Source organism: Dermacentor variabilis, unplaced genomic scaffold (assembly GCF_050947875.1).
Source record: "Dermacentor variabilis isolate Ectoservices unplaced genomic scaffold, ASM5094787v1 scaffold_12, whole genome shotgun sequence".
In the NCBI taxonomy this organism is placed as follows: domain Eukaryota; kingdom Metazoa; phylum Arthropoda; class Arachnida; order Ixodida; family Ixodidae; genus Dermacentor; species Dermacentor variabilis.
In genome coordinates, this window is record NW_027460280.1 from 14,981,953 (window position 1) to 15,008,503 (window position 26,551).

Genomic DNA, 26,551 nt, shown 5'->3' on the forward strand with positions numbered 1-26,551 from the left:
CGCAGAACGTTGTGTAATCGGATTACATGCATGCGCGACGCGAATAGTGTAGAACTTTGTGGAAGACACGTGAGTCCCAGCGATTAGCCTGGAACATTCGACGATTGAAGTATAAAAGCAGATGCGCTTGACCAGTTGATCAGATTTTCGACGATCGCCGACTGTATTCGTCGCTATTGTTGCGCTATAAGTGTAGCCTGTTTTTGTGGGCACAGGTATTGTGGGCACGTCAGCCCCACGTGACAATATCATATTGACCACTAATAAACGCGAAGACTGGGGAAGAGAAGACACAACGACGAAATGGGTAAATTTTCAGGACAAGACGATGGAACACAGCAAGAACGTCCATCTGTGTGACATATAGGCTTCAGAAGAACTTGAGTTTGGCCTCATTGATGTTTACTTCATATCAGATAGGCCGCTAATAAAGACGGACAGGTGAATGAAACACAAAACGACGACCCGGGTTAATATTGAGGACACGAAAGACGATGTAACAGAACAAGAAGAGCAATCTGTACTTGATATATCCGTCATACGAACTTGAGCTCGGCCTAATTGGTGTTTACTTCATATGATATTCTACGCTAACAAAGACGAGGACACCGGAAGAGAACACAAAACGACGACAGGGGTGGTATTTTGAGGACGCGAAAGAAGATGAAGCAAAGCACGAATGCCTATCTGAAAGATATATATGCTTCATAAAAACTTTAGTTTGGCCTAATGTGCTTACTTCATGTCATATTGACCGCTAATAAAGACGAGGACCAGGGAAGAAAACACAAAACGACGACACGGGTAAATATTGAGGACACGAAAGACGATGTAATAGAGCATTAATTGCAATCTGTACTTGATATATGCTTCATAAGAACTTAAGTTTGGCCTAATTGGTGTTTACTTCGTGTCATATTGACCGCTATAAAGACGAAGACAGGGGAACAGAACACAAAACGACCACATCGGTGGTGTTTTGAGGAAAAGAAAGGCGATAGAACACACAAAAAGGGTCATCTGTACGAGATATATGCTTCAGAAGAACTTGAGTTTGGCCTAATTCGTGTTTGCTTCGATATTGACCGGTAATAAAGACGAGGTCAGGGGAAGTGAACAAAGAACGACGACACGGTGGTATTTTGAGGACACGAAAGACAATGAAATGCAGCAAGAAGGTCCATCTGAAATAAATATATGCTTCATAAGAACTTGCGTTTCGCCTAATTGGTGTTTACTTCATTTCATATTGACCACAAGTAAAGACGAGGACAGGGGAAGAGAACCCAAAACGACGATATGGGTGATATTTTCCGGACACCAAAGACGATGTAACACCGCATGAAGGGCAATCTGCGCCAGATATATGCTTCATAAGAACTTTTGCCGAATCGGTGTTTACTTCATGTCACATTGACCTTTAATAAAGACGAGGACAGGGGAAGAGAACACAAAACTACGATACGGGAGGTATTTTGGGGACACGAAAGACGATCAAGCACAGCAAGAAGGGCAATATCAAAGAGACATATGCTTTATAAGAACTTGAGTTTGGCCTAATGGTGTTCACTTCATATTATATTGACCGTTATTAAAGACGAGGACAGGGGAAGAGAACACAAAACGACGACACGGATAAATATTGAGGACACGAAAGGCCATGAAACACAACAAGAAGGGCAATCTGTACGAGATATATGCTTCATAAGCACTAGACTTTGGCCGAATTGGTGTCCACTTCATGTCATATTGACCGGTAATAAAGACGAGGACAGGGGAAGAGAAAACAAAAGGACGGCACGGGTGGTATCTGAGGAAACGAAAGACTACAAAGCACAGCAATAAGGTCCATCTGAAAAAAATATATGCTTCATAACAACTTGAGTTTAGCCTAATGTGCTTACTTCATATCACACTAACCGCGAATGAAGACGAGGTCAGGGGAAGAAAACTCAAAACGACGACACGGGTAAATAATGAGGACACGGAATACGATGTAACAGAACAAGAAGGGCAATCTGTACTTGATATATGCTTAAGAAGAACTTGAGTTTGGCCTCATTGGTGTTTACTTCATGTCATAATGGCCGGTAATAAAGATGACGACAGGGGAACGAAACACAAAACGACGACATGTGTGGAATTTGGGGACACAAAAGACGATGAAGCCCAGCAAGAATGGCTATCTGAAAGTGATATATCCTTGATAAGAACTTGAGTTGGGCCTAATGGTGTTTACTTCATATCATATTGACCGTTAATAAAGACAGACAGGGGAAGATAACACAAAACGACGACACGGGTGGTGTTTTGAGGAGACGAAAGACCATGGAACACACAAAGCAGGCTCATCTGTACGAGATATATGCTTCAGAAGAACTTGAGTTTGACCTCATTGTTGTTTACTTCATATCATATTGACAGCTAGTAAGACGAGGACCTGGGAAGAGAACTCAAAACGAAAATACAGGTGGTGTTTTGAGGACCAAAAAGTCGATGAAACGCAGCAAGAAGGCCTATCTGAAAGAGATAAATGATTCATGAGAACTTGAGTTTGGCCTAATTGGCGTTTACTTGATATCATATTGACCCCTCAAAAAGACGAGGACAGGGGAAGAGAACACAAAACAACGACAGGGGTAAATTTTGAGGACACGAAAGACGATGAAACACAGCAAGCAGGGCCATCTCAACGAGATATATGCTTCATAAGAAACTGAGTTTTGCCTAATTTATGTTTACTTAATATCATATTGACGACAACTAAAGACGAGGAAAGGAGAAGCGAACACAAAAAGACGACACGGGTAAATTCTGAGGACACAAAAGACGATGGAACACAGAAAAAACGCTCATCTGTACGAGATGTATGCTTTAGAAGAGCTTGAGTTTGGCCGAATTGATATTTACTTTATATCATATTGACCGCTAATAAAGACGAGGACAAGGGAAGAGAACACCAAACGACGAAACATGTGGTATTTTGAGGACTAAAAAGACGATGGAACACATTAAGAACGGTCATCTATACGAGATATATGGTTCAGACGAACTTGTGTTTGGCCTAATTTGTGTTTACTTCATGTCATATTGCGGCTAATAAAGAAGAGGACAAAGGAAGAGAACACAACACGACGACACGGGTGGTGTGTTGAGGACACGAAAGAAGATAAAACACAGCAGGAAGGGCTATCTCAAAGAAATATACGGTTCATAAGAACTTGAGTTTGGACTAATTGGTGTTTACTTCATATCACATTCACCGTTATAAAAGGCGGGGACAGGGGAAGTGAACCCAAGCGAAGACACGGGTGGTATTTTGAGGACACGAAAGACGATGGAACGCAGCAAAAAGAGCTGTCTGAAAGGTATATATGTTTCATAAGAACTTGAGTTTGGCGAAATTGATGTTTACTTCATATCATATTGACGGCTAATAAAGACAAGGACAGGGGAAGACAACACTAAACGACGACAGGGGTGGTTTTTTGAGGACAAGAAAGACGATGGAACACAGCAAGCACGGCCCTCTGTACGACGTATACGCTGCAGAGAAACTTAAGTTTGGCCTAGTTGGTGTTTACTTCATATAATATTGACCACTAAGAAAGACGAGGACAGTGGAAGACAAAACGAGACCAATGGCGGTATTGCTACACGCGTGCGATATTTGCTTGTTTAAACGAGGCGCGTGGGCGCCATCGCTCGAGAAAAGAGGAGGAAGAATAAACTGGGCTCGCGCTGCGAATCTAACCTGTCAGTGCTGCAACGGCCGTTGTAAATATAACCTGTAAATAGTTGCTCGTCTTACTGACTTGTCCTTCGCGTAACATTGTTGTCGAGGTGGAACGCTCCCCGTTCTTGCCACGGAGCTCCGAAGCTGCCGCACCGTCGTCTTCTCGCCATGGCTTCCGAGGGAACCACCCCGTCGCCACCTACACCTGCGGCGCCTACCGCAACGTACGTTATAGTTCCTAGTTTCCGTGATCCTGGGACATTCTCCGCCTAAAATGACGTAGACGTCGATGACTGGCTCAACATGTATAAGCGTGTTTTTCAAAGCCACCACAGTGACCTTACCATCACGCTTGCCTATGTGATATTTTATCTCGACGGGACACCGCCTGTCTGGTTTCGCACCCGTGAGGACGAGCTGTCCATCTGGGACATTTTCAAAGAGCGGCTTCGTCACCTATTTGGCAACTCGTCAGGTCGCCAACAGGCTGCGCGAAAAGAGCTTGGCACCCATGTCCAGTCGTCGACCGAATCGTATGTCTCCTACATACAGGAAGTACTCGCGCTTTGCCGGAAAGTCGGCGATCACATGACCGAGGTTGACATGGTGGGCCATATCCTAAAAGGCATGGCGGACGGCGCCTTCAATTTGCTCGTCTTTTAGGAAGTTTCTACCATCTACACCATCCTCAAAGGATGCCGCCGCTCCGAGGTAGCCAAAAGCCATCTCGTCGTCCCACACTTTTCCCTGCTTCCAAACACTCCTGTCACGTCCTTTTGCTCCGCTCTGACTTCCACATGACCATTTCAAGAGAACGTCACCCGTATCGTTCGCCGTGACATTGAAGCGGCGAGTCCGGCCCCCTTCGTCCACGACCCCCTGAAGGTACCTTTGACCAAGCGGCACCGACTGTTTCCGTTATCCAAGCAGTTGTGCGATAAGACATTGCAAACCTTGGCATCCGTAACGCCTGTTCTGTCTCCCGACCTGATTGGGCACCCATTTCTTTGTCCACAACCTGTAATGACCAGTATTTCGCTCTCAGACCACGCAATCCTGCCGACTGGCGAGCCCCAGACGACAAACCGATCTGCTTCCGCTGCCACCGCGTTAGTCATGTATCCTGCCACTGCCGCACCACCTGGATACCGCCGTACACGAGCTCATTCCCTGCTCCTCGCCCATACGCCGACGCTCGCCGTTATTCCCCTCGCCGTCGGTACGATACTTCCGATGTCCCTGACAGGCGCTGCTCCGTGCGATCGCCGTCGCCTCAGCGCCGTCGCTCCTCGTCACCCCAACCTCGCCGCTTTTCCTCGCCAAACAGACGGACGGAAAACTAGGCCATGCAGCTCTTGGAGGTAGTGCTGCATCACGTTCGTCCAGACCAAATCCTCCATTGACGCTACTCATCAACACGAACCTAATTGAACTAGACGTGGGTGGTTTTCCGTTGATGGCAATAATTGATACTGCAGCCTTATTGTCCAGTATGAGCACTAACCTATGTCGTCGTCTCAAAGCATTCTTACGCCTGCCATCACTCGAGCCGTACGCGTCGCCAATGGTGCCACTGTTGCCGTCAAGGGTATGTGATCTGCTCGCATAGGAATTGCTGGCCGCCAAGTTCCAGTCCTGGTCACTATGCTGACGAGTTGCCCTTAAGACCTAATCTTCGCGCTGGACTTTCTGGCGACGCATTCTGCCCTCGTCGACTGTGCCACCGGTACGCTGTGCCTAGAGCTTCCTCTTCTCTGAGACGTTCGCCCCGAACAACTGAACACCCTCTGCACTACAACGTTTGTTCGCTTACCTCTAAAAGCCCTAACCTTCGTCGATTTGGCGGCAATGGCAACCGTGCCTGATGGCGACTATGTCGTCGCACCTATTCGTGATGTCCTGGCGCGCGACATCTCTGTGCGACGCTCCGTCGTAACCCTTGGCGCTAATTGGATGTGTCTGCCCGTTATCAATTTTGGCAAGCAAGTGTTACCTGAAGGCATAGCGGTGGCCACCCTCCGGTCAGTGACAGACGACTACGCTACTGCTTTTGCAGCCGACGCGTCTCCAGACCCTGCTAATTGCCCGCACGATGCCCTGAACCTCGACGGCCTATTACGTCCCATGGTGGCTCCGGACCTCGCACCTGACGAAGCAGCCGCCCCATATCGCCTTTTGCTTTTCTACCGCGACATATTTGACACTGAAAATCGACCACTTTGTCAGACGTCCCTTGGTAAGCATCGGATAAACACTGGTGATGCTGTTCCCACTCACCGCCGACCGTATCGCGTGTTCATGGCAGAGCGGCAAGTTATTAAGCAGGAAGTCGACAAGATGCTCGCAAGAGGCATTGTTGAGCCCTCATTGAGTCCTTGGGCGTCGCCGGTCGTGCTCGTCAAAAAGAAAGATGGCCCATGGTGTTTATGCGCCGATTACCGCCATCTAAACCGAATTACTAAAAAGGAGGTTTACTCTTTACCACGAATTGACGACGCTCTTGATTGTCTTCAAGGTATATAATATATAATATTTGGGGTTTTACGTGCCAAAACCACTTTCTGATTATGAGGCACGCCGCAGTGGAGGACTCCGGAAATTTTGACCACCTGGGGTTCTTTAACGTGCACCTAAATCTAAGCACACGGGTGTTTTCGCATTTCGCCCCCATCAAAATGCGGCCGCCGTGGCCGGGATTCGATCCCGCGACCTCGTGCTCAGCAGCCCAACACCATAGCCACTGTCTTCAAGGTGCCAAATCCTTTTCGTCCGTCGACCTTTGATCTGATTATTGGCAGATTTCCGTCGATGAGCAAGACCAAGAAAAGACCGTTTTCGTCACTCCAGGTGGCCTCTACCGATTCAAAGTTGTGCCGTTCGGTTTATGCAATGCCCCCGCCACGTTCGAACAAATGATCGACTCTCTGCTTCAAGGTTTCAAATGGTCAACTTGCCTTTGTTACCTCAACGATGTCCTTGTATTCCTACATTTGAGAAAAGACGGGGAATGCGGGAGATGGAGATTCAAGACGATGAGCAAAACGTTAACAAGGTGAATGCAGGAGCCAACGTTTCGACAAGTGGACTTGTCTTCTTCAAGGCGACGCCTTGAAGAAGTCGCCTTGAAGAAAACAAGTCCACTTGTCGAAACGTTGGCTCCTGCATTCACCTTGTTCACGTTTTGCTCATCCTCCTACATTTGAGACGCACCTTGAGTGCGTCGCAGCAGCTATCCTTGACGTCTTCCGCAAGGCTGGGCTCCAATTAAACTCATCGAAGTGCCACTTCGAGCGCCGACAGATTACAGTGCTAGGCCACCTCGTCGATGCTCCTGGAGTACAACCCGATCCGGGAAAAGTTAGAGCGGTAACGGCTTTTCCTGTATCCCAATCTGTCAAAGACGTCCGGAGTTTTGTGGGGCTCATATCTTATTTCCGACGGTTCGTCAAATATGTCGCAGCAATCGTTCGACCGCTCACTCAACTTCTGAAGAAAGCGTGCCTTTTACGTGGGGTTCCCCTCAGGCTGCCGTATTTTCACGCCTTCTCACGATTCTCACCAATCCACCGGTCTTGGCCGACTTTGACCCGTCCGCACCTACAGAGGTCCGAACCGATGCTAGTTTTTATGGGATTGGCGCCGTCTTATCGCAACGCCAACACGGACACGAGCGCGTTATAGCCTACGTTAGCCGGCACTTGGCAACTGCAGAGCACAGCCATTCTATTACCGAGCGCGAATATCTTGCTCCCGTCTGGGTTGTGTCAAAGTTCCGCCCATATTAACGCAATAGCGTTAAGGAGCTCGTGTCGCAGAAAACCCGGTGTCGGCTTCGGCGGCGTTGGCCGTGAGCGAAATATCCCGGAAGGCAATTCATAAATAAAAACAACTTGCAAGATGGGCTGGGTGGGAATCGAACCAGGGTCTCCGGAGTGTGAAACGGAGACGCTACCACTCACCACGAGTTCGATAGTTCAAAGCGAGACAAAAGCGCCTCTAGTGAATGTAGTGTTGCCTTAGAAACGAGCCGTAGAAAGTTATACTGCGGTGTATATCGGTAATTACGAGAATGTACGAGCATTACGAGTAGGGAAGTACGTTTCCGCTACATTTCTCCTGCGCTCTGCGCATGCGCAGAGCCATCTTGCGGTAAACACAGAAGACCCCTCCTCGCAATGTAGGCGCTGCCCCGACACTTAGCGCGCCACTCGCCCCATGAGCGCGACCGCCTTCGTGGCGCGTCGCAGCCCGGCTGTCCGTGCCGACCACGACGATTGGCTTGCGTAGATCGTTTTGCATGGGCGGTGCGAACGGGGTGGGATAACGCTATCGCGTTCCACTCTTGAAGGCGAAGCTTAAGCGTCCTCCAATTTTATATGGCAAGCCCTTCTCAGTAGTCGCAGACCATTATGTGCTCTGCTGGCTTTCGTCGCTCAAGGATCCTACTGGCCGGCTCGGTCGTTGGGCCCACCGACTACAAGAATACCCCTACACAGTGACTTACAAGTCGGGACGCCAACACTAGGACGCAGATTGCCTCTCTCGCTACACAGTCGGAAACGCTAGCTCTACGTGTGATACTGACACCGACGCCTGTGTTCCACTGCTCCATGTCGCCGCTGAGCAGCGCCATGACCCGTTTTGCGTATCATCATTGACCGCCTGGAATCGTCACTCGCCGACAGTTCCCTTCGATTATTCACACTTCAAGATGGCGCACTCTACCGCCACAACGTTCACCCCGACGGCCCTGCATTACGCCTCGTGATCCCTAAACACCTTCGCTCGGCTGTTCTCCACGAACTTCGCGACCTCCCCACGGCCGGTCACCTGGGTATGTCGCGTACCTACGACAAGATCCACCGACGCTTCTTTTGGCCAGGGCTTGCTTGCTCCTTTCGAGATAGGTAGCTGCGTGTTAGAAATGCGAGCGACGCAAGACACCATCGACGCTTCCTGCTAGGTACCTGGAACCACTCGACATTCCCGCGGAACCACTCTTTTGGGTTGGTTTGGACTTACTTGGCCCTTTTGCTCTTTCTACCTCTGCTAACAGGTGGATCGCTGTAGGCACGGATTACGCCACGCGATACGCCATCCCCCGAGCGCTTCCTACAAGCTGCACCACAGATGTCGCCGATTTTCTTCTACGCGACGTTATTTTATTACATGGAGATCCGCTACAAATTCTCACTGACCATGGCCGGACATTCCTATCAAAAGTTATGGTGGACATCCTGCAGTCCTGTGTCACGAGGCTCAAGCTATCCACGTCATACCATCCGCAAACAAATGGCCGCACGGAGCGTCTCAATCGCACTCTCACAGACATGCTCGCGAAATATGTCTCTTCAGACCACACTGACTGGGACGTCGCTCTAGCGTTTGTCACATTTGCTTATAATTCCTCGTGCCACGAGACTGCCGATTATTCCCCATTTTTCCTTCTGTTCGGCCGAGGACCAGCTACCCTTTCACACAACACTCCCTGTTCACGCGGCACCGACCAGTGAATATGCATAGGACGTTATCGCCCGCTGTGCCCACGCAAAGAAAATTGCCCGTGACCGCCTTCTGAAATCCCAAGAGAGTCAAAGGCGTTTTTACGACCAGCGACACCGAGATGTGCACTTCCCGCCTGGTTCTTTGGTGCTTCTATGGTCTCCGTTGCGTCAGGTCGGCCTGTCAGAAAAACTGCTGTCTTGTTACACAGGTCCATACCGAGTGCTTCGTGCCGTGACTTCCGTCACCTACGAGATCGCCCCTGACGCCCCATCTGATTCCCAGTCCAGTGATATCGTGCACGTTACACGACTGAAGCAGTATCACCCTCCGAGTGATGACATTTAGACGCTCCGGGACGTCGCTTCTGCCGCTGCGGCAGTATGCTGCACGTGTGTGATATCTGCTTGTTTGAGCGAGGCGCGTGGGCGCCATCGCTCGAGAAAAGAGGAGGAAGAACAAACACAGTGGGCTCGCGCTGTGAATCTAACCGGTCAGCGCGCAACCGCTGTTGTACATACAACCTGTAAATAGTTGCTCGTCTTACTGACTCTTCCTTCGCGTAACAGTATTATAGTACACGAAAGACGATCTAATACCGCAAGAAGTGTCATCGGTACGAGATGTATGCTGCATAAGAACTTGAGTTTGGCCTAGTTGGTGTTTACTTGATATAATATTGACCGGTAACACTAACGAGGACATGGGAAGAGAACACAAAACGACGACATGGGTGGCTTTTTCAGGACACAAAAGAGGATGTAACACAGCAAGAACGGCCATCTGTACGACATATATGCTTCAGAAGAACTTGAGCATGGCCTAGTTGGCGTTTACTTCATATATAATATTGACCACTAATAAAGACTAGGACAGAGCAAGAGTACACAAAACGCCGACATGGGCGGTATTTTGAGGACACTAAAGACGATGGAACACAGCAAGAGCATACACCTCTGTACGAGGTGTATGCTCCATATAAGAACTTCAGTTTGGCCTAGCTGATGTTTACTTCATATCATATTGACCGCTAATAAAGAGGAGGGCAGGGGAAGAGAAGATACACTGACGACACTCTTGAGTTCTCTTCCCCTGTCCTGGCCTTTATTAGCGGTCATAATGATATGTAATAAACAACAAGCCAAACGCAAGTTCTTCTAAAGTAAATTACGGGTTTTGAAAAGGAAGTTTGGTAAATGTCGGCCTGGGTGGGGAACGAATCCGGCCGACCGGGATGCGGGGCGAGCACGCGTCGCCGACACCACGGCCGTGATTGACTGAATGTGTCCCTAGTGCGTGCGTCATTGCGCACATCACGCCATCTGGGTGGCTATGCGTGTGGCCTAGAGCGTGCGTCGTTGGGCACGTGACGACTCAGCCAATATTGAGGAGGTGGCGCCACGCTATGACTGTATAAATTGAGCGTACACAATAAAAACCATTCATGTCCACTGCAATACCGCTGAGCGGTCCTTCAAGTTATCAACTCCTCGCGAGCAAGCGAGCGCATTCGGTCGCTTGGCGCAATTTCATTTGGCCTTACCGAGGCGCAGTGAAAACGCAGCTTGCGCGGACAAGAAACGCGTAGAAAAAGCATTGCACCAAAGCGATTATAATGATTGCGCCTTCCCACATGTAATCAGCCTTAAGTGCCTGCCGAATGTTTCATGTTGCAGTCATTTAACTGGTTTGGAGGATAATTATGCGTTTTCGTTTCAGCATTAGAAGCATTCTTTACAGGATTGGCGAGGTTGCTGAAGAGTGGCGCCTGTGTGCAAAATAAAGGTCCCTGGAAGGTCGTTTCGCGAATTGCAAGCGCCGGAATGTCCGTTTAAGCATTGTATCTATGCCTTTTGTAGCAGTACTCATTCCAGGCTCCCAGAGTGTGTACGTCCAGTCTATGTATATGAAAAGCCTGGAAGGCATCCTCGAAAAAATGAAAATTTTACGTAACTGAGGGTGGCCTTTTAGGCTTTTGACGTAGGTATTGGGAAGATCGTAATGAGCACTGCATGTACAGAAGCATAACTACGATCCATTAAAATTTGAAATACACTTGTAATTGCGCACAGATGCTTTTCAGATGCTGTTATTTCTTAAGAAGGGGCGAAAGTGCCTCAACAAGCCGCTATACATAGTTGCAACTGCATCTGCACTAGTGGGGGTAGAATAAACCTACACCACTACAGTTGCACCAGCGAGCAGCCCCCCCCCCCAATGGACTAAAACTGCACTACTGCAGTCACTCTCCTTCCATGGATTGTCTTAGTGCCACTACCATCACCGGAAAAGGAAGAGTCTATTTGTCCTACTCCTGATAGTGCCCAAGTTATCTAGAAAAAAAAAAGAAGAGACGCATGTGTGACAAAATGTTACTCCATTGATATACTCACGTTAACCTCTATAATACATCCTTTAAATTTAGAGTAAGTGCGGCCATCGACCGAGGAGTTGGCCAAGGACTTCACTCTTAGGACCACCAGACACGTGCAGCATGCGCTGTGCGAGTGAGAGCTGCATAGCCACTGCGTAATCATCATCATCATCATCATCATCATCAGCCTGGTTACGCCCACTGCAGGGCAAAGGCCTCCCCATACTTCTCCAACAACCCCGGTCATGTACTAATTTTGGCCATGCCATCCCTGCAAACTTCTTAATCTCATCCGCCCACCTAACTTTCTGCCGCCCCCTGATACGCTTCCCTTCCCTTGGGATCCAGTCCGTAACCCTTAATCACCATCGGTTATCTTCCCTCCTCATTACATGTCCTGCCCATGCCCATTTCTTTTTCTTGATTTCAACTAAAATGTCATTAACTCGCGTTTATTCCCGCACCCAATCTGCTCTTTTCTTATCCTTTAACGTTACACCTATCATTCCTCTTTCCATAGCTCGTTGCGTCGTCCTCAATTTGAGTAGAACCCTTTTCGTAAGCCGCCAGGTTTCTGCCCCGTAGGTGAGTACTGGTAAGACACAGCTATTATACACTTTTCTCTTGAGGGATAATGGCAACCTGCTGTTCATGATCTGAGAATGCCTGCCTAAAGCACCCCAGCCCATTCTTATTCTTCTGATTATTTCCGCCTCATGATCCGGATCCGCCGTCACTACCTGCCCTAGTAGATGAAGAAGTAGATGTCACTACCTGCCCTAAGCCGAGACTGTTAAACATTACTTTACTTTTCTGCAGGTTAATTTTTAGACCCACTCTTCTGCTTTGCCTGTCCAGGTCAGTGAGCATGCATTGCAATTGGTCCCCTGAGTTACTAAGCAAGGCAATATCATCAGCGAATCGCAAGTTACTAAGGTATTCTCCATTAACTTCTATCCCCAAATCTTCCGAATCCAGGTCTCTGAATGCCTCCTGTAAACACGCTGTGAATAGCATTAGAGAGATCGTATCTCCCTGCCTGACGCCTTTCTTTATTGGGATTTTGTTGCTTTCTTTATGGAGGACTACGGTGGCTGTGGAGCCGCTATAGATATCTTTCAGTATTTTTACATACGGCTCGTCTACACCCTGATTCCGTAATGCCTCCATGACTGCTGAGGTTTCGACAGAATCAAACGCTTTCTCGTAATCAATGAAACCTATATATAAGGGTTGGTTATATTCCACACATTTCTCTATCACCTGATGGACAGTGTGAATATGATCTATTGTTGAGTAGCCTTTACGGAATTGTGCCTGGTCCTTTGCTTGACAGAAGTCTAAGGTGTTCCTGATTCTATTTGCGATTACCTTAGTAAATAGTTTGTTGGCAACGGACAGTAAGCTGATCGGTCTATAATTTTTCAAGTCTTTGGCGTCCCCTTTCTTATGGATTAGGATTATGTTAGCGTTCTTCCAAGATTCCGGTAGGCTCCAGGTGATGAGGCATTGCGTATACAGGGTGGCCAGTTTCTCTAGAACAATCTGCCCACCATCCTTCAGCAAATCTGCTGTTACCTGGTCCTCCCCAGCTGTCTTCCCCCTTTGCATACCTCCCAAGGCTTTCTTTACTTCTTCCGGCGTTCCCTTTGGGATTTCGAATTCCTCTAGACTATTTTCTCTTCCATTATCGTCGTGGATGCCACTGGTACTGTATAAATCTCTATAGAACTCCTCAGCCACTGCGTAATATTGCGATAAACCATGCTCTGAACACTCCTATAACCAATGTAAACCGTCACTACCGAACAACCAGGCGATCACACCACTCAATCACATATTGCTCAACAGCTTGTGAGCACGGTGGTTAATGCGAGCCTCTACAAGGATTTGCCTCGAGAGCCCGAGCAAGGAGTGCTCGACCTGTTCCTCGACGGGCGCGGCAGAGACGATGATCCAAAAGATGAGTGCCCGGTAGGGCAGCAAGCAGACGAAGAAGCTGATCACAACGGCAGCCAGCATCAGCACCACCTGGCGGCGGGCGCGTAGCTGCGCCTGCTCGGACGCCGACCGAGGAGCGCTGCCAGTGTCGCGCTGACGCACGAGCTGGCGTGCTATGCTCGCGTACACGGCCAGAAGCACGAACAAAGGCAGCACAAAGAGCAGCGCCATTGTGGCCATGATGTACAGGCGCCGCCAAGGCCGCCCGAACGAGGTGCCACACGAAGCCACCGTACTTCCGTCATAATACTCCACCCAGCCGTACTGGGACACGAACAGCATCGGACTGGTGACGACTAGCGCTAGGAGCCACACAGCGCTGATGATGGCCATAGCACGCATCTTTGTGCAAGTGTAGCCGGCCTTGAGCGGCTGGCAGATGGCGTAGTAGCGCTCGAAGCTGATCGCCAGTATGGTCAGGATCGACACATGCGCCATCACCAGCTCCAGGAACGGGGTGAGCCGACCTGCGAATGTAGTGAAAATCATATTGCACACTAAGGATGGAACTTCCACTACCGTACATGGCACTACTGGAGTCAATGGCGTCTGATGGCCAAACCACGCGTAGGCATGCCGGCGAGCCTGCAGATGGTGCGGGACAGATCGCCCAAGCGCGGCACGAGCACGGATATCTCGGTATCTGTTCCAGACAGATATCGGTGCTCTGGCTGGCTACCTCGCCTTTCCATGCACTTGGCTGCGCAGCTTCGGCGCGGTACACTCAGTGAGGCAACTTTGTGTCATGCGTGAATGTGTTTTCAGAGCGCAGCTTTTAGGCGCCCATTCCTGCGGCCAGCGTCGGTGTCGACGTAACAGAGCGAACGACCACAGCGAAAGATGGAAGCGAACGCGGAGCTCAGCGTTGCAATGCCTGCGCAGCGTCTTTGCGCAGGCGCGAGTAAGATATGCTGCGAGAGAGAAAATGTGGGGGCTTTTGTTCCTTGAATACCTGACTTTGGCTAGGTACTACGGAGAAGTTTATTTGCTCGTTTTCTATGCGTTTGTCGCTAGGCGTGCCGGCATCGCCGTGTGAGGTCACCTGTTGACCATAATCAAATGCACCCGTTTGTTTACGCTGCGACGCTGGCTGCCGGCGCGGTGAACGAGGTGAAGCAGTGGGCACTGACGCCTTTTGGCGATCTATGTATCTAAAGGCACATACGTCGGGCATACGCATATCCCTGAAGCTAAAGGTGTGTCAAGCATACTTTCTCGCGCCCACGGCGCTCGTGCTGAGTCATGCCATGCCGGATTATGCCTTTCTCGCGCCTTACGGCGCCCTACCTTCAAAAAAACCACGATTTTCTTGGGGGAGCAGTAGGCACAGAGCCGAGCCTGCTCTCCTGGAGCAGTATGTTCGCTCGCACCAAACTAAAGGTACGCTGGGCGTAACTTTTTTGCTTCCGTTTCACTGGCTCTGTGGGGCTGCGCCGCCGCACTACGTACTGCAGCATGTTGATTTAAGGTTCTCGGTACAAATTCAAGTATACTAACAGTGCGAGACACAGGACGAGAAAGTAGGCGACACCCATATCTGTTAGAATGCTACGTACACAAGTGACTGTAGCGCCTAAAAACATTTTGTTGTCAGCTTTTTACGACTTTCGAAATATTCAGGGAGGACCTCCACGCATAACAACACCACACGCGCCACGATGGACGAACCCGGCTAGCGCTAAGATGGAAGTTCACAACACAAAAACATTCCACGTTCAGTAATCACGCACATATATCAGTTCCGGCTTCCTTCAGGGGCATACGTGAGCTTTCGGGTTGGTGCTTGCTGCTGCGTTTGGTGCAAGAATATGGATTGTAGCAAGCACCGCTTATGCGCAATTACGATTAATATACGCATGCCACTTCTCCAGAAGCTTACGCTAACCACGGGTAGCGTGAGGGTCTCCGTGCACTGACACAATTATTTCACCGTAGCCGAATTCCGACTACTTTATATGCGACTACTTATATTTGGGCTTGTTGGTAGGGCATCTTGTAATTTGTTGTAGCACAGGCAGAACGACACGGACATAGGAGGCACATGAGACAACACACATCACTGAACGACCAGCTGCGAGCCACTGCGCAGCTATTACGGCTGCAAACAGCTGTGAACGTCCGCCATGTCTCCTCGCACTGATCTTCAGGAACCGCTGTTGCGCACTCAAAAACAAATCTAAACTTCAAATAGTTTTTACATTACAAAATACACGTATTATTTGCTCGTAATAAAGACATGTCAATATTATCATAACGCACAAGGTTTTTTAGTTGCATTTGAAAAATTATGCGGCGTACTTCACAATACGTGGCAGAAATCAGCCCTAGGCGTTGCGGCAGTGCCATTGTTCAAATCGCAATCCTGTGAAATGCGCCTTTAAAAATCGCATTGGTACGCTTCCGTTTGCACTGATATTTGTCGCTCCAGTCACAGCACGTGAAACAGGCTTTTGGCAGCGATCAAAGGGCAGACACGGCTCGTGCGTTCCTCGCAGCTCCTGTCCGGCGGTCCTCAAGAGTTGATGGCTGACCCAAGGTACTGTGCCGGCTCATCCTTCCTGGGCTGCCGTCCGTGCCTCCTAGTAGTGGCCCCTTCCTCGTGTATGGGACTTTTGTTATCAAGGCAGGCCCCAGGACTCGCATCAAGAGAAGCGACATTTTCGCATCATCGAATCGCTGTGCCACCTTCTCCCTAACCTGGTCCTGTTGAAGACGACGACGCCCTCGTTGACTTTTGCCCCGCTGGCTTAGCCTTTTTGGCTGTGTGAACCTTGCCATTTGGTCTCGGTCAGCCTCCTTTGCAGGCCGGCCTCGGTCTTTAGGAGGGTAGAGTGCGGGCATCGAGATGCTTACCCGCGCATCATCCCCCGGCTCATGCATTTTGCTTAGCATGATCTCCGAGAACCGCCGTCCCAGTGGCAACGTGGCAGACACCGCTAGCGCGCCAGAGCTATACCGCCGAGACGTCGGCGCGCTGCCGCCGATGTTTATTGTTGGCGAGATCGGCGCGCCATTTCAATAGGGAGAAAGATTTTTCTTTTAAAGGGGCCCTGAACCACCCCTCTGGCTTGGTGAAATAACATAGTCCGCGGGTAGCATACGCCGTTGTGAACATTTCAGCCAAGTTCTGCTGTCGTTAGCGGTCCGTGGAGCTCGCAAGCGGAGCGCGAAGTCACCTTTTTCTCAAACACTCTCGTTTCAAAAACCCCATGATCTTCGCTCCTTTCTGTGTGCTCTATTTCGTCATAACGCACACTCCAATACGCGGCTGCTGTTGGTCGCGGCGCTCGGCTACACCGCGGCCGCCCCGAGGTGCCGCTCCGAGTCCAGTGGCTAAGCCCACTGCGGCTCTCTGAGGACAGCCGCGTTTGGCTTACGTTTAGCGCGGCATAGCGTCCAAATCGGAAATTTGAACTGCGCACCACGGTGACGTCTCCGCCGTAGCCTTCGCAGTGCAAGGCATTGGAGTAGGAAAGGGAGCACAGCTGGAGGCCGTGTTTGATTGCCGATAACTCCGCCTCTGCTGAACGCATTGATGTACTTTTTGCGGCAAAGTGGTTCTGAAATAGCCTATCTTCACTTCAAATGTGTTTCTCCACTTCGCTAAAAAGTCGTTCAGGGCCCCTTTAAGTCAATACAGCTTCATTTGAGATCTTGTGTTGTCTTGTTTAATTCTTTTGCCTGTCTCAAGCGTAAATTCATTTCAAGCAGGAGAGCACTGAAGCAACACAATACAAACAAAGGTAACCCTGCTCTCCACGCGTCTCCGCTTGTGTGTGGTCACAAGTCAGCGCAACGTGGGATTCCGAAACTTCTCCTTCAAAAGCACAATATGGCACAACGAGAAACAACAGCGGCCTCCGAACGTCGTAATCACGGCATCAGGGCCGTGGGCGCTGTAGTTGCGGGCAGAATCGGTGATATGTATGAAAGGGGCATCAACGCGAGAGATGCAACTTGTAGCGAGATAGAAATTTCTGGGCCCGATGAGCTTAAGAGGCCGGTTGAAAGTTTCCGCACTATTCCAGCCGCTGCATTCGAAAGATTAGTTAGTTAAATGGGGGGTTTAATGGCGCAAAAGCGGCTGAGGCTATGCTGCGCCAAACTCGAGGTGTTTAAAAATTAAGTTTATGAAGGAAAAGGCTTTGTTAATCTATATTTTATGTAAAAACCCAGTGTCGTGTAGAAATTTACGGACGTCACATAATGGGACTAGCGGATCATCACCTAAAATTAGAGCGGGGTGTAAAGGTATGTGTAATTGATATAATTTGTGCAAAAGTGTTCGTCTGTGTGTTTCAGTCTGCATACATGTGAGTAATATGTGCAGAACTGTTAGTGGCTGTTGACATTTCTCGCATGTTGGTGTGTCTTCTTTCGTAAGTAAGTAATTGTGCGTGAGGTGTGTGTGCCCAATGCGTAGTCGGCATAGAACTACTTCGATGAACCGCTCCTGATGATAGCATGACTTCCACTCGCCTACTATGGGTTTCGTGAGATGTAGCTTGTTGTCGGCACAACGGTCCCATTCGCGTTGCCATTTTACCGTGAAGGCTTTTCTAATTGCACGGATGCTATCATTATATGGGAGTTTCGTGTTTGTAATATTTTTTTATGCTGCCATCAATGCACAGCTATCAGCTGCTTCGTTACCTGGTATCCCGACATGGCTTGGGACCCAACAGAAACGAATTGACCTCCCGTATTCGTTAAGCACCAACATGTTTAAAATGTCTCCTATCAGGGGTTCACACTCAGATTTCAACTGTAGAGCTTTCAGTGAGCTTAAAGAGTCAGTGTATATGACTGCATGTTCGTGTTTATCAGTTATAATCTTTTTAACAACAACCCAGATAGCGTAAACTTCAGCCGTGAAAACGGAAGCGTGTTGTGGTAATCGAATACTTGTTTCCCACTTTTCCGCTACGGCCCCCACACCCACGTGGTCTTTTGTTTTAGAGCCATCAGTGTAATATTGCATGTTATTTTGATATTTGTCCTGAAGTGCACGGAATTCTTGTATAATGTGTTCGTGTGGGATGTCTCTTTTCTTTAGATGTGTTAATGTCCAATCACATAAGTGTGTGAAATCGTACCACGGAGCCAGCCGTTGTGGTTTCTTGGCAACCTGGAGGACTTCGTGGGGAATGTCATAATCCCGACAGTATTGCTCATACCGCAGGACAAGTGGCCTAATCTTGTCCTGTGTAGTGTAAGCGTGTGTTGCATTGTGTGAGGATGTTGTAGCATATGTGTTGGGGTGATGACTGAATTTTGAGTACGTAGGAAAATGTGAGGAATGCTCTGCGCTGCTGTAAGGAGGGTTCATTACACTCGACGTATAAACTTGGAATAGGTGAAGTTCGGTAGGCACCACTTGCCAGTCGCAGTCCGAGGTTATGTACCGGATCAAGTCGTTGGATGTAGGACTGTCTGGCTGAACCGTAAACCACGGAGCCGTAGTCTAAAAGGCTACGCACAAGAGACCGGTAAACACGTAAAAGGCAGGTTCGGTCGGAACCCCAGTGCTTATGGGACAAAATTTTAAGAATATTTAGAGCTTTATTTGCTTTGATCTTTAGTGCTTTTATGTGAGTTAGGAAGTTAAGTTTAGTGTCAAAGGTTACTCCTAAAAACTTATGATCTTGTTTCACCGGCAGTATGGTGTCGTTCAATTTTAGAACTGGATCGCTGTGTAGCCCTCGTTTCTGAGAGAACAAAACAGTAACTGTTTTCTGTGTGGAGAAACGGAAACCAGTTTTGTTAGCCCATTGTGTAAGCTTATTTATTGTCATTTGAAGTTGCCTTTCACAGGTTGGCAAATTTGAGGCGCGGCAAGCCACTTGGAGATCGTCTACGTAAACAGAGTGCATAAGAGACGACGGTATAATCATATTAACTGAGTTCATTTTTACTATAAACAGTGTCGTGCTGAGAACACAGCCTTGTGGAACGCCATTTTCCTGCGTAAACGTATGAGAATGTACTGTACCCAGACGTACCTGAAATGTTCTATTAGATATAAAATCAGCTAGGCAATTTAGCATTTTACCACGGATGCCGAGGTCAGCCATGTCTCTTAAAATTCCGTATCTCCATGTGGTATCATAGGCTTTTTCCAAATCGAAGAAAACTGAAAGACAGTGTTGTTTGTGTAAAAACGCATATCGAATTTCATGTTCTAGACGGACAAGATGGTCAGTAGTTGAACAGCCCTTTTGATATCCACACTGGTGGGGGTCTATGAGGTTTCTTGATTCTAAGATAAATGAGAGTCTAATATTGATAATGCTTTCATATGATTTTGCCAGACAGCTTGTGAGGGAAATGGGTCTGTAGTTGCTTGCGGATGTTCGGGATTTACCGGCTTTTAGAAATGGAACAACTATTGCTTTTTTCCATTCTTCGGGCATTATACCAGATTCCCAGATTATGTTGAAAAACTTAAGGAGAGCTTCTACAGATGCCTGGGATAGATGAGCCAGCATGGCGTAGTGGATACGGTCGTGTCCTGGCGCTGTGTTTTTACCTGCAGAAAGGACTCTGTTTATTTCTTGTTGTGTGAGGGGGGAATTGTACGGTTCATTTAACGCGCCAGTAGTGGGTAGCTTCTGTTTTTCAGCAGACTGTTTGTACTGTAAGAATTCCTTCGTATAATTTCCTGAACTGGATACATCACGGAAATGTTCGCCAAGTATATCTGCCTGTTCTTGTATTGTTGTTTGTGTGTCTGGACTTGTAAGTAACGGTATTGTGTAAGATGAGTAATCTCCCCGAAACTTTCCTACCTGTTCCCACATGCGTTTAGACGTAACTGTACTGTTTATGGAAGATACGTATTTCTTCCACGATGATTTTTCTGCCTGCCTTCTGATAAATCGTGCCTTGGCTTTGGCCTGTTTAAAGCATAAAAGGTTGGTATAGGTGGGGTGTCTTCGTAACATACCCCAGGCCCTATTTTGAAGCTTTTTGGTTTCTGTGCACTCGGGGGTCCACCAGGGGAAACTTTTTTTGCGCACAAGACTGGATGTTTGAGGTATTGCCTTTTCTGCCGCTGAAACTAAAACTGTAGTGAACTTCTCATTAATTTCATTTACATTGAGTTCATTTAAACAGACATCTTCAAGTTTTGCATGTTTCATAAAAAGCGGCCAGTCGGCAAGATGTATTTTCCAGCGACGTGGCTTAGAGTTTATTGTAGGTAATGTGGATGAGAGCTTGATAAATGCTGGCAAATGATCACTTCCATATGAAGTGTCGGGGACTTCCCATTTAAAATCGCTAAAAACAGACGGTGAGCAGAAGGCTAAATCTAGACAGCTGAATTTGCGTGAGCTTGGTGAGAAATATGTTGGTGAACCCGAGTTTAAAAGACATATGCTGTTAGACAAAATAAAATCTTCGATTACTTGCCCTCTTTGGTCTGTTCTATCGCTACCCCAGAGGCTACAATGGGCATTAAAATCTCCTACCAGAATAAAAGGCTCCGGCAACTGGTGTATTAGATTTTCCAGTTGTCTAATAGTAAAATGAGTATGGGGTGGGATGTAAAGTGAACAGATGGTGATGGTTTTATGCGATAGAACGGTGACGGGAACAGCCTCGAAAGAAGTATTCAGTTGAACATTTCGTGTAGGGGTGCCGCCCTGAACGACTATGGCGACTCCTCCTGACAAACGGCTAGAGTGTTCGCGGTCTTTTCGGACAACGGTGAAACCTTTGAGAATGTTAGTATTTTTTGGACCAAGATTCGTTTCTTGGAGACACACTGCAACTGGCCAAAAAGTGTTGATAATGTCTTTGATGTCACCTATATTGTGTATAAGACCTCTGCAATTCCAGTGAACAATGAAAGCCATGTTTCTAAAATGAAAAATGTAGTGGTGTTTGCGAACTTAAAAAAAAACTAAAGGTGACATGCGATACGGGACAGTACACGTTTAATGGGCGGTAACCGTTCAGGTTGCCTGTCCCTTTTTCTGTAGAGTTATAAGGACCTTGTCCTTCTTAGGGCGCTCAGAAGAGCGCCGTTCTTTTGGCGTCAATGACGCCGGGGTTTTAGTGTCGACCTCCATTGCCTTCTCTGAGGCGCTGGATGATCGAGAGCCAGGCGCCGAGACACGCGCCTCGGGCCTTGGCGTTCTGTTTAGCCTGGGAACCTGCGGGACGACTGTCTGCAGGGCCGTCTTGGATGATGGTGGAGTAGCACTAGCTGCTGCCACCGAGGGGGCGGATGGAGTTGCTACAGGACCACTGACTGTGACCTCTGTAGACTCCTGAGACCGATGTGGCGCTGCCCCCTGTCACGCCACATTGGCATAGCTTATTTGAGGTAAGAGTGAAAGCCTCTTCCTTGCTTCAAAAAATGAAATCTTCTCTTTTACTGTGAGAGCAATCACTTCCTTCTCCTTCTTCCAACAGGGACATGATCGTGAATACGCTGGATGATCCCCTTTGCAGTTCACACAGCGTGGGGGAGCGTTACAGTTTTCAGATGGGTGATCGTTGGCACTGCATTTCGCGCATGTTTCTTTGCCTCTGCATGATTGTGATGCGTGGCCGAACCTCTGGCACTTAAAACATCGCCTCGGGTTCGGTATATATGACCTGACATTTATCTTTAGGTATCCTGCGTCGAGAGAAGTGGGAAGAATACTAGTACCAAATGTGAGGATCACATGTTTGGTCGGGAGTTGTTCATTGTTTCTTCGGATTGTAATTCTCTGTACTTTAATGACATTCTGTTCTTGGAACCCTTCGAGAAGTTCCTCGTCACTCAAGCTGAGAAAATCTTCCTCTGAGATAACGCCCCTGCTGGTGTTTAGGGAGCGATGGGGAGAAATCGTGACTTTGATTTCACCAATACTGGCGAGTTCGGACAGCTTTGGCACTTGTTCTTTGTTTCTCAGTTCTATAAGTAGGTCTCCACTGGTCATTTTCGAGGCTTTATAGTCTTTGCCAATTTTTTCTACGAGGCATTTCGCCACCAAGAAAGGAGATAGCTTACGCATGCTTTGTGATCCTTCACTATGCAAGACGTGGTAACGTTGGAAGTTGTCTATGTCGGTTCGGAGGGTGAATTGAAAAGGTGCATCCGTGCGGCCTCTTTTCAGAGGCCGATCTGGAAGTCGCGGAAAAGCTTCTGCCATAATATGGTTTGAAATTCGGCGGCGGTGGTAGCCACCCACCACCGAGCCCAACAAGGGGACGTTACAGGTTGTGAGCAACCTGCACACGCCAGCTATGCACCGCCACTATAACCTAATGCATATAACCAAGACTGGATATACTACACACGGTTAACCCTTGCCGCCAGGAAATTCGGAAGTAAGAAGAAGTGAAAAGAAGACAGGAAAGATGAAAAGGCTAGAGAGAAAGTCGAAGATTGAAGAGGAGGACAGGAAAAGGCGACTGCCGATTTCCCCCGGGTGGGTCAGTCCGGGGGTGCCGTCTACGTGAAGCAGAGGCCAAAGAGGTGTGTTGCCTCCACCGGGGGGCCTTAAAGGTCCGAACACCCGGCATCGGCTCAACCCCCAGGATCCTCCTTTCCCCGGACACGGCTAAGCCGCGCACGGCTACACGCGGGAGGGTCCAACTCTCGTGTGCTCGGGTCCGTGGTGTCGCAACACACCAAACGCCTGCTTGCGCAGACGCCCCTGCGGGGGCATTCGAAAGAGTTTTTCTACATTTCTACAGGTAAAAAGCTATTTTTACACCTTTATCCCATGGTGCTGTTTCTTAGTAACATTCATATAAAAAATTGAATGCAACTGACACCGATAGCTTCACTGAACTATAAAACAGTTTCGACATGCAGGCTGAAAAAGGACTCCTTATTTTCGGAAATAACTGTGCATCCGAACAATGCCTGCATTTCTACTGATCCATACTTCGTTTATTTAATCTGATGACGACGACTTAAGAAATTGAGCAAATTTGTTTCCTACTCATCAGATCTCTGCTGAAAAAAAATGTTCACCTGCTGCAAAAAGAAGGCGGGGATTTTGATTCTGTTTTCTTCAGGGAAGAAGGACGTTATAAGGAGAGTTACATAAGCAAAGGGTGATTCATATTTTGAACAAGTGAATTGACTTACTGTCCAGTCGGGAATGTACCTTATAACATCTGCGTCTTAGTTGACAGCTTAAGGGCTGAGCCCAGCAAAGGTTGGTCATGGAAAAGGTCTGTCTTTTTTTCGTACGTAAAGAGTATTCTGTAAACAATCTCATTCAGAACAAGTGGAAGCAAGGCTAACATACCTAGACAGTGTCACGTGCATTGGTGCTGGCTTAGCAATTGTAGACGAATTCACTGACTCTTTGCTGAATCGAAAAATCTCATATAAACCGAGGCATAGCAAAAAAAGAAAACAATTGCCCCTACGACGACAAAAAACAGCACGTCTCTGTATATTGGTGGAGGAATGAATATACAAGCGCACTCAACTTTCAACATAGACGCTTTTCGATACTGGCCGAACTTTTTTTTTAATGTGTCGGCTGAAAAGTAAAACTCGCAAAAAGTTTTGTATTTCCCTAGGTTTCAACACCTCTGTTTTCGGTCCTCTCAGCCGTTAGTGTGAAAAAGCCAGAATTACAACCAATTTAGCAAAGAAGGATATAGCGAGACATATTTTTTTAATTTGTAATTTCGGTTTCCACCCTACCGGTGCCGCCACCGCGGACTAGAAACGACCACCACGCCGCCGCCAGTCGAAATTGACACGCCGCACAACTCTAGCCACAGCTAACTTCCCGCGCAAACCGTGTTTCTCGAGAGCCAGCTAGACCAGGTGAAGGCCTCCGCACTCGCCCTCACCTTTCCTCTCACGTCACCCCACTGTGCCCTAGCCGTACCACTGCGCGTGGTGTCGCCCTTGAGCACCAGATGGCGCTAGGTGCTAGATGCTACTGAGCCGAGAGAAAGGCTTCGAGGTTGTCGAAGTAAACAGGGAAGTGAGAAGTTGTGGTGGTTTTAAACGAGACGGGATCCACTTCAATTACAGGTTAGCACGAGAAGTGGGCTGGCGACTTGGTGGTCGCGCTGTTGCTTTTTTAGGGGGCCCGCGGGCGCTCACGAGGTCAGAGTAGATAGTAATGAAGAAGGTCCTCCAGGGGAACATCAGAAGAGCATCGCCGTCGATAACAGAAAAAGGAGAAAAACAAGAAAAAGAGCTCGCTATGCAATAGGCTACATAAACATGCAGGGCAGCAGAAGAAAGGAAAAGTGGGCAGAGATTGAGGAGCAGTTACACAGAGAACAAATACGGGTGTATGCGGTTACAGAAACGCACCTTAGAGACTCAGAAGAGCCGCCAGTTAGATAATTATGTTTGGGAAGGGTGCAACAGAACTAAGTCGGAAAGAAAGGGAGGGGGAGTCGGAACGCTCATCCATCAGGGAGCCAAATGGAAAAGAGTAAATTCACAATGTCAAGAGCGTCTTTGGTTATCAGGTACAATGAGTGGGAAAGAAGCTTGGCTGGGTGTTACGTTTTTGCGGACCGGAAAAAATTGAACAGAGAAGAATAAAGAGTTAGTGGAATGCATAAGCGATGATATTGAGGGTTTCAGGAGTGGCGCTGAAATTTTCCTATTAGGTGACATGAGTGCCCACATACAGGATTTAGATGGCTATACCGACAATAACGGGAAGTCAATGCTGGACCTTTGTGAGCAACATAACCTTGTGATCGTGAATAGAGGGCCTAAGTGTGGGAGGGCCTAAGTGAGGGCCTCACGTGGGAAGTGGGAAGCCGGCAATCGACCATTGATTACTGTCTGATGACAGAAGGAATTCATGATAAGTTGAGAGAAATGGTCATCGATGAGGAAGGGTTTAACAGCATAGGGAGGGACCATAAACGCATCATATTGTAAATGGGATATGTAGTTGGGAAAGAGAGCAAGGAGAGCAAAATGGCCAGTCCAGATTTGAACGCTGAACAAATAGCAAATACAGTCACTAGAGTTGAGGAAGAACTTGGCAAATAGCCAAGTAAAGAGTGGGAATATGGTGAGCTTCTACGTGTAATAACGACAGAAATACGGAAAGAGAAACAACATGTTCGTTGGAAAGGAAAAAAGAAACCGAAAAGCTGGTGGAACAAGGCGATACGAGAAGCGATCGCCGAACGACAGAAAGCATCTCGAGAGCACAGGCAGGCAAAGAAGGCGCAGTTGTCAGAGGATGAAGTAACTAGTAAATGGTAATATACCGGGAGAAAAAGTCTACGGTTCAAATACTGGTGCAACCAAAATTAAAAGGTGAAAGTGAATGTTGGTTGTCAGAAATACGTGAGAAAAAGAAGGCCGCACCTAGACTATTTTGGAACCACATAAAATTATTGGGCAGGAAGTCAACAACAATACAACATATCCTTGACGAAGACGAAAACGCACAGGAAGGAGAAGCGGCAATAAATTACATCCGAAAAGCAACAGCCGAATCTTTCCAGGGCAATGAGGAGGTTATACTTGATGAAAAAAAGAGCATGAAAGAGACCCAAGGGGAAAAGCAGCTGGTGCTGACAAATTTAAACTGGAAGAAAGCGGAAGAGAAAGTTCCTAAGCGCAAAGCCACAGGGCTAGACGAGGTTCCCGTTAGGCTGATAAATGAACTAGGACCAAAAAGTAAGGAAGCTCTGGTGAAAGCCGTGGAAAAAACTTTAAAAGATAGACAAATACCAGACAGTTGGCGAAAAAGTAGAATGAATTTAACTTATAAAGGTAAGGGGGAGAAAGACAGAATTCACTCGTATAGACCGTTGACCATTACATCGGTAATATACAGGCTAGCATTGCAGGCAATCAAATTAAAGCTTCAAGCATGGACAGAGAATAATGGCATTTTGGGAGAGCTTCAGAATGGCTTCAGAATAGGTAGGCGTTTGGATGATAACTTGTTTGTTCTTACTCAGTGTATTGAAATATCAAAAGC

General features: G+C 47.9%; 1 protein-coding gene across 1 annotated transcript in view; it reads right to left on the reverse strand.

The window, feature by feature from the left end:
• Window positions 1-26,551, reverse strand: part of LOC142566228 (growth hormone secretagogue receptor type 1-like) — a 214,779-nt gene that overhangs the window by 19,207 nt on the left and 169,021 nt on the right. Inside the window, exon 5 of the mRNA XM_075677065.1 lies at window positions 13,536-14,080. Within this exon, the coding sequence (XP_075533180.1) occupies window positions 13,536-14,080 (545 nt within the window). The remainder of the gene's footprint in view (window positions 1-13,535; window positions 14,081-26,551) is intronic.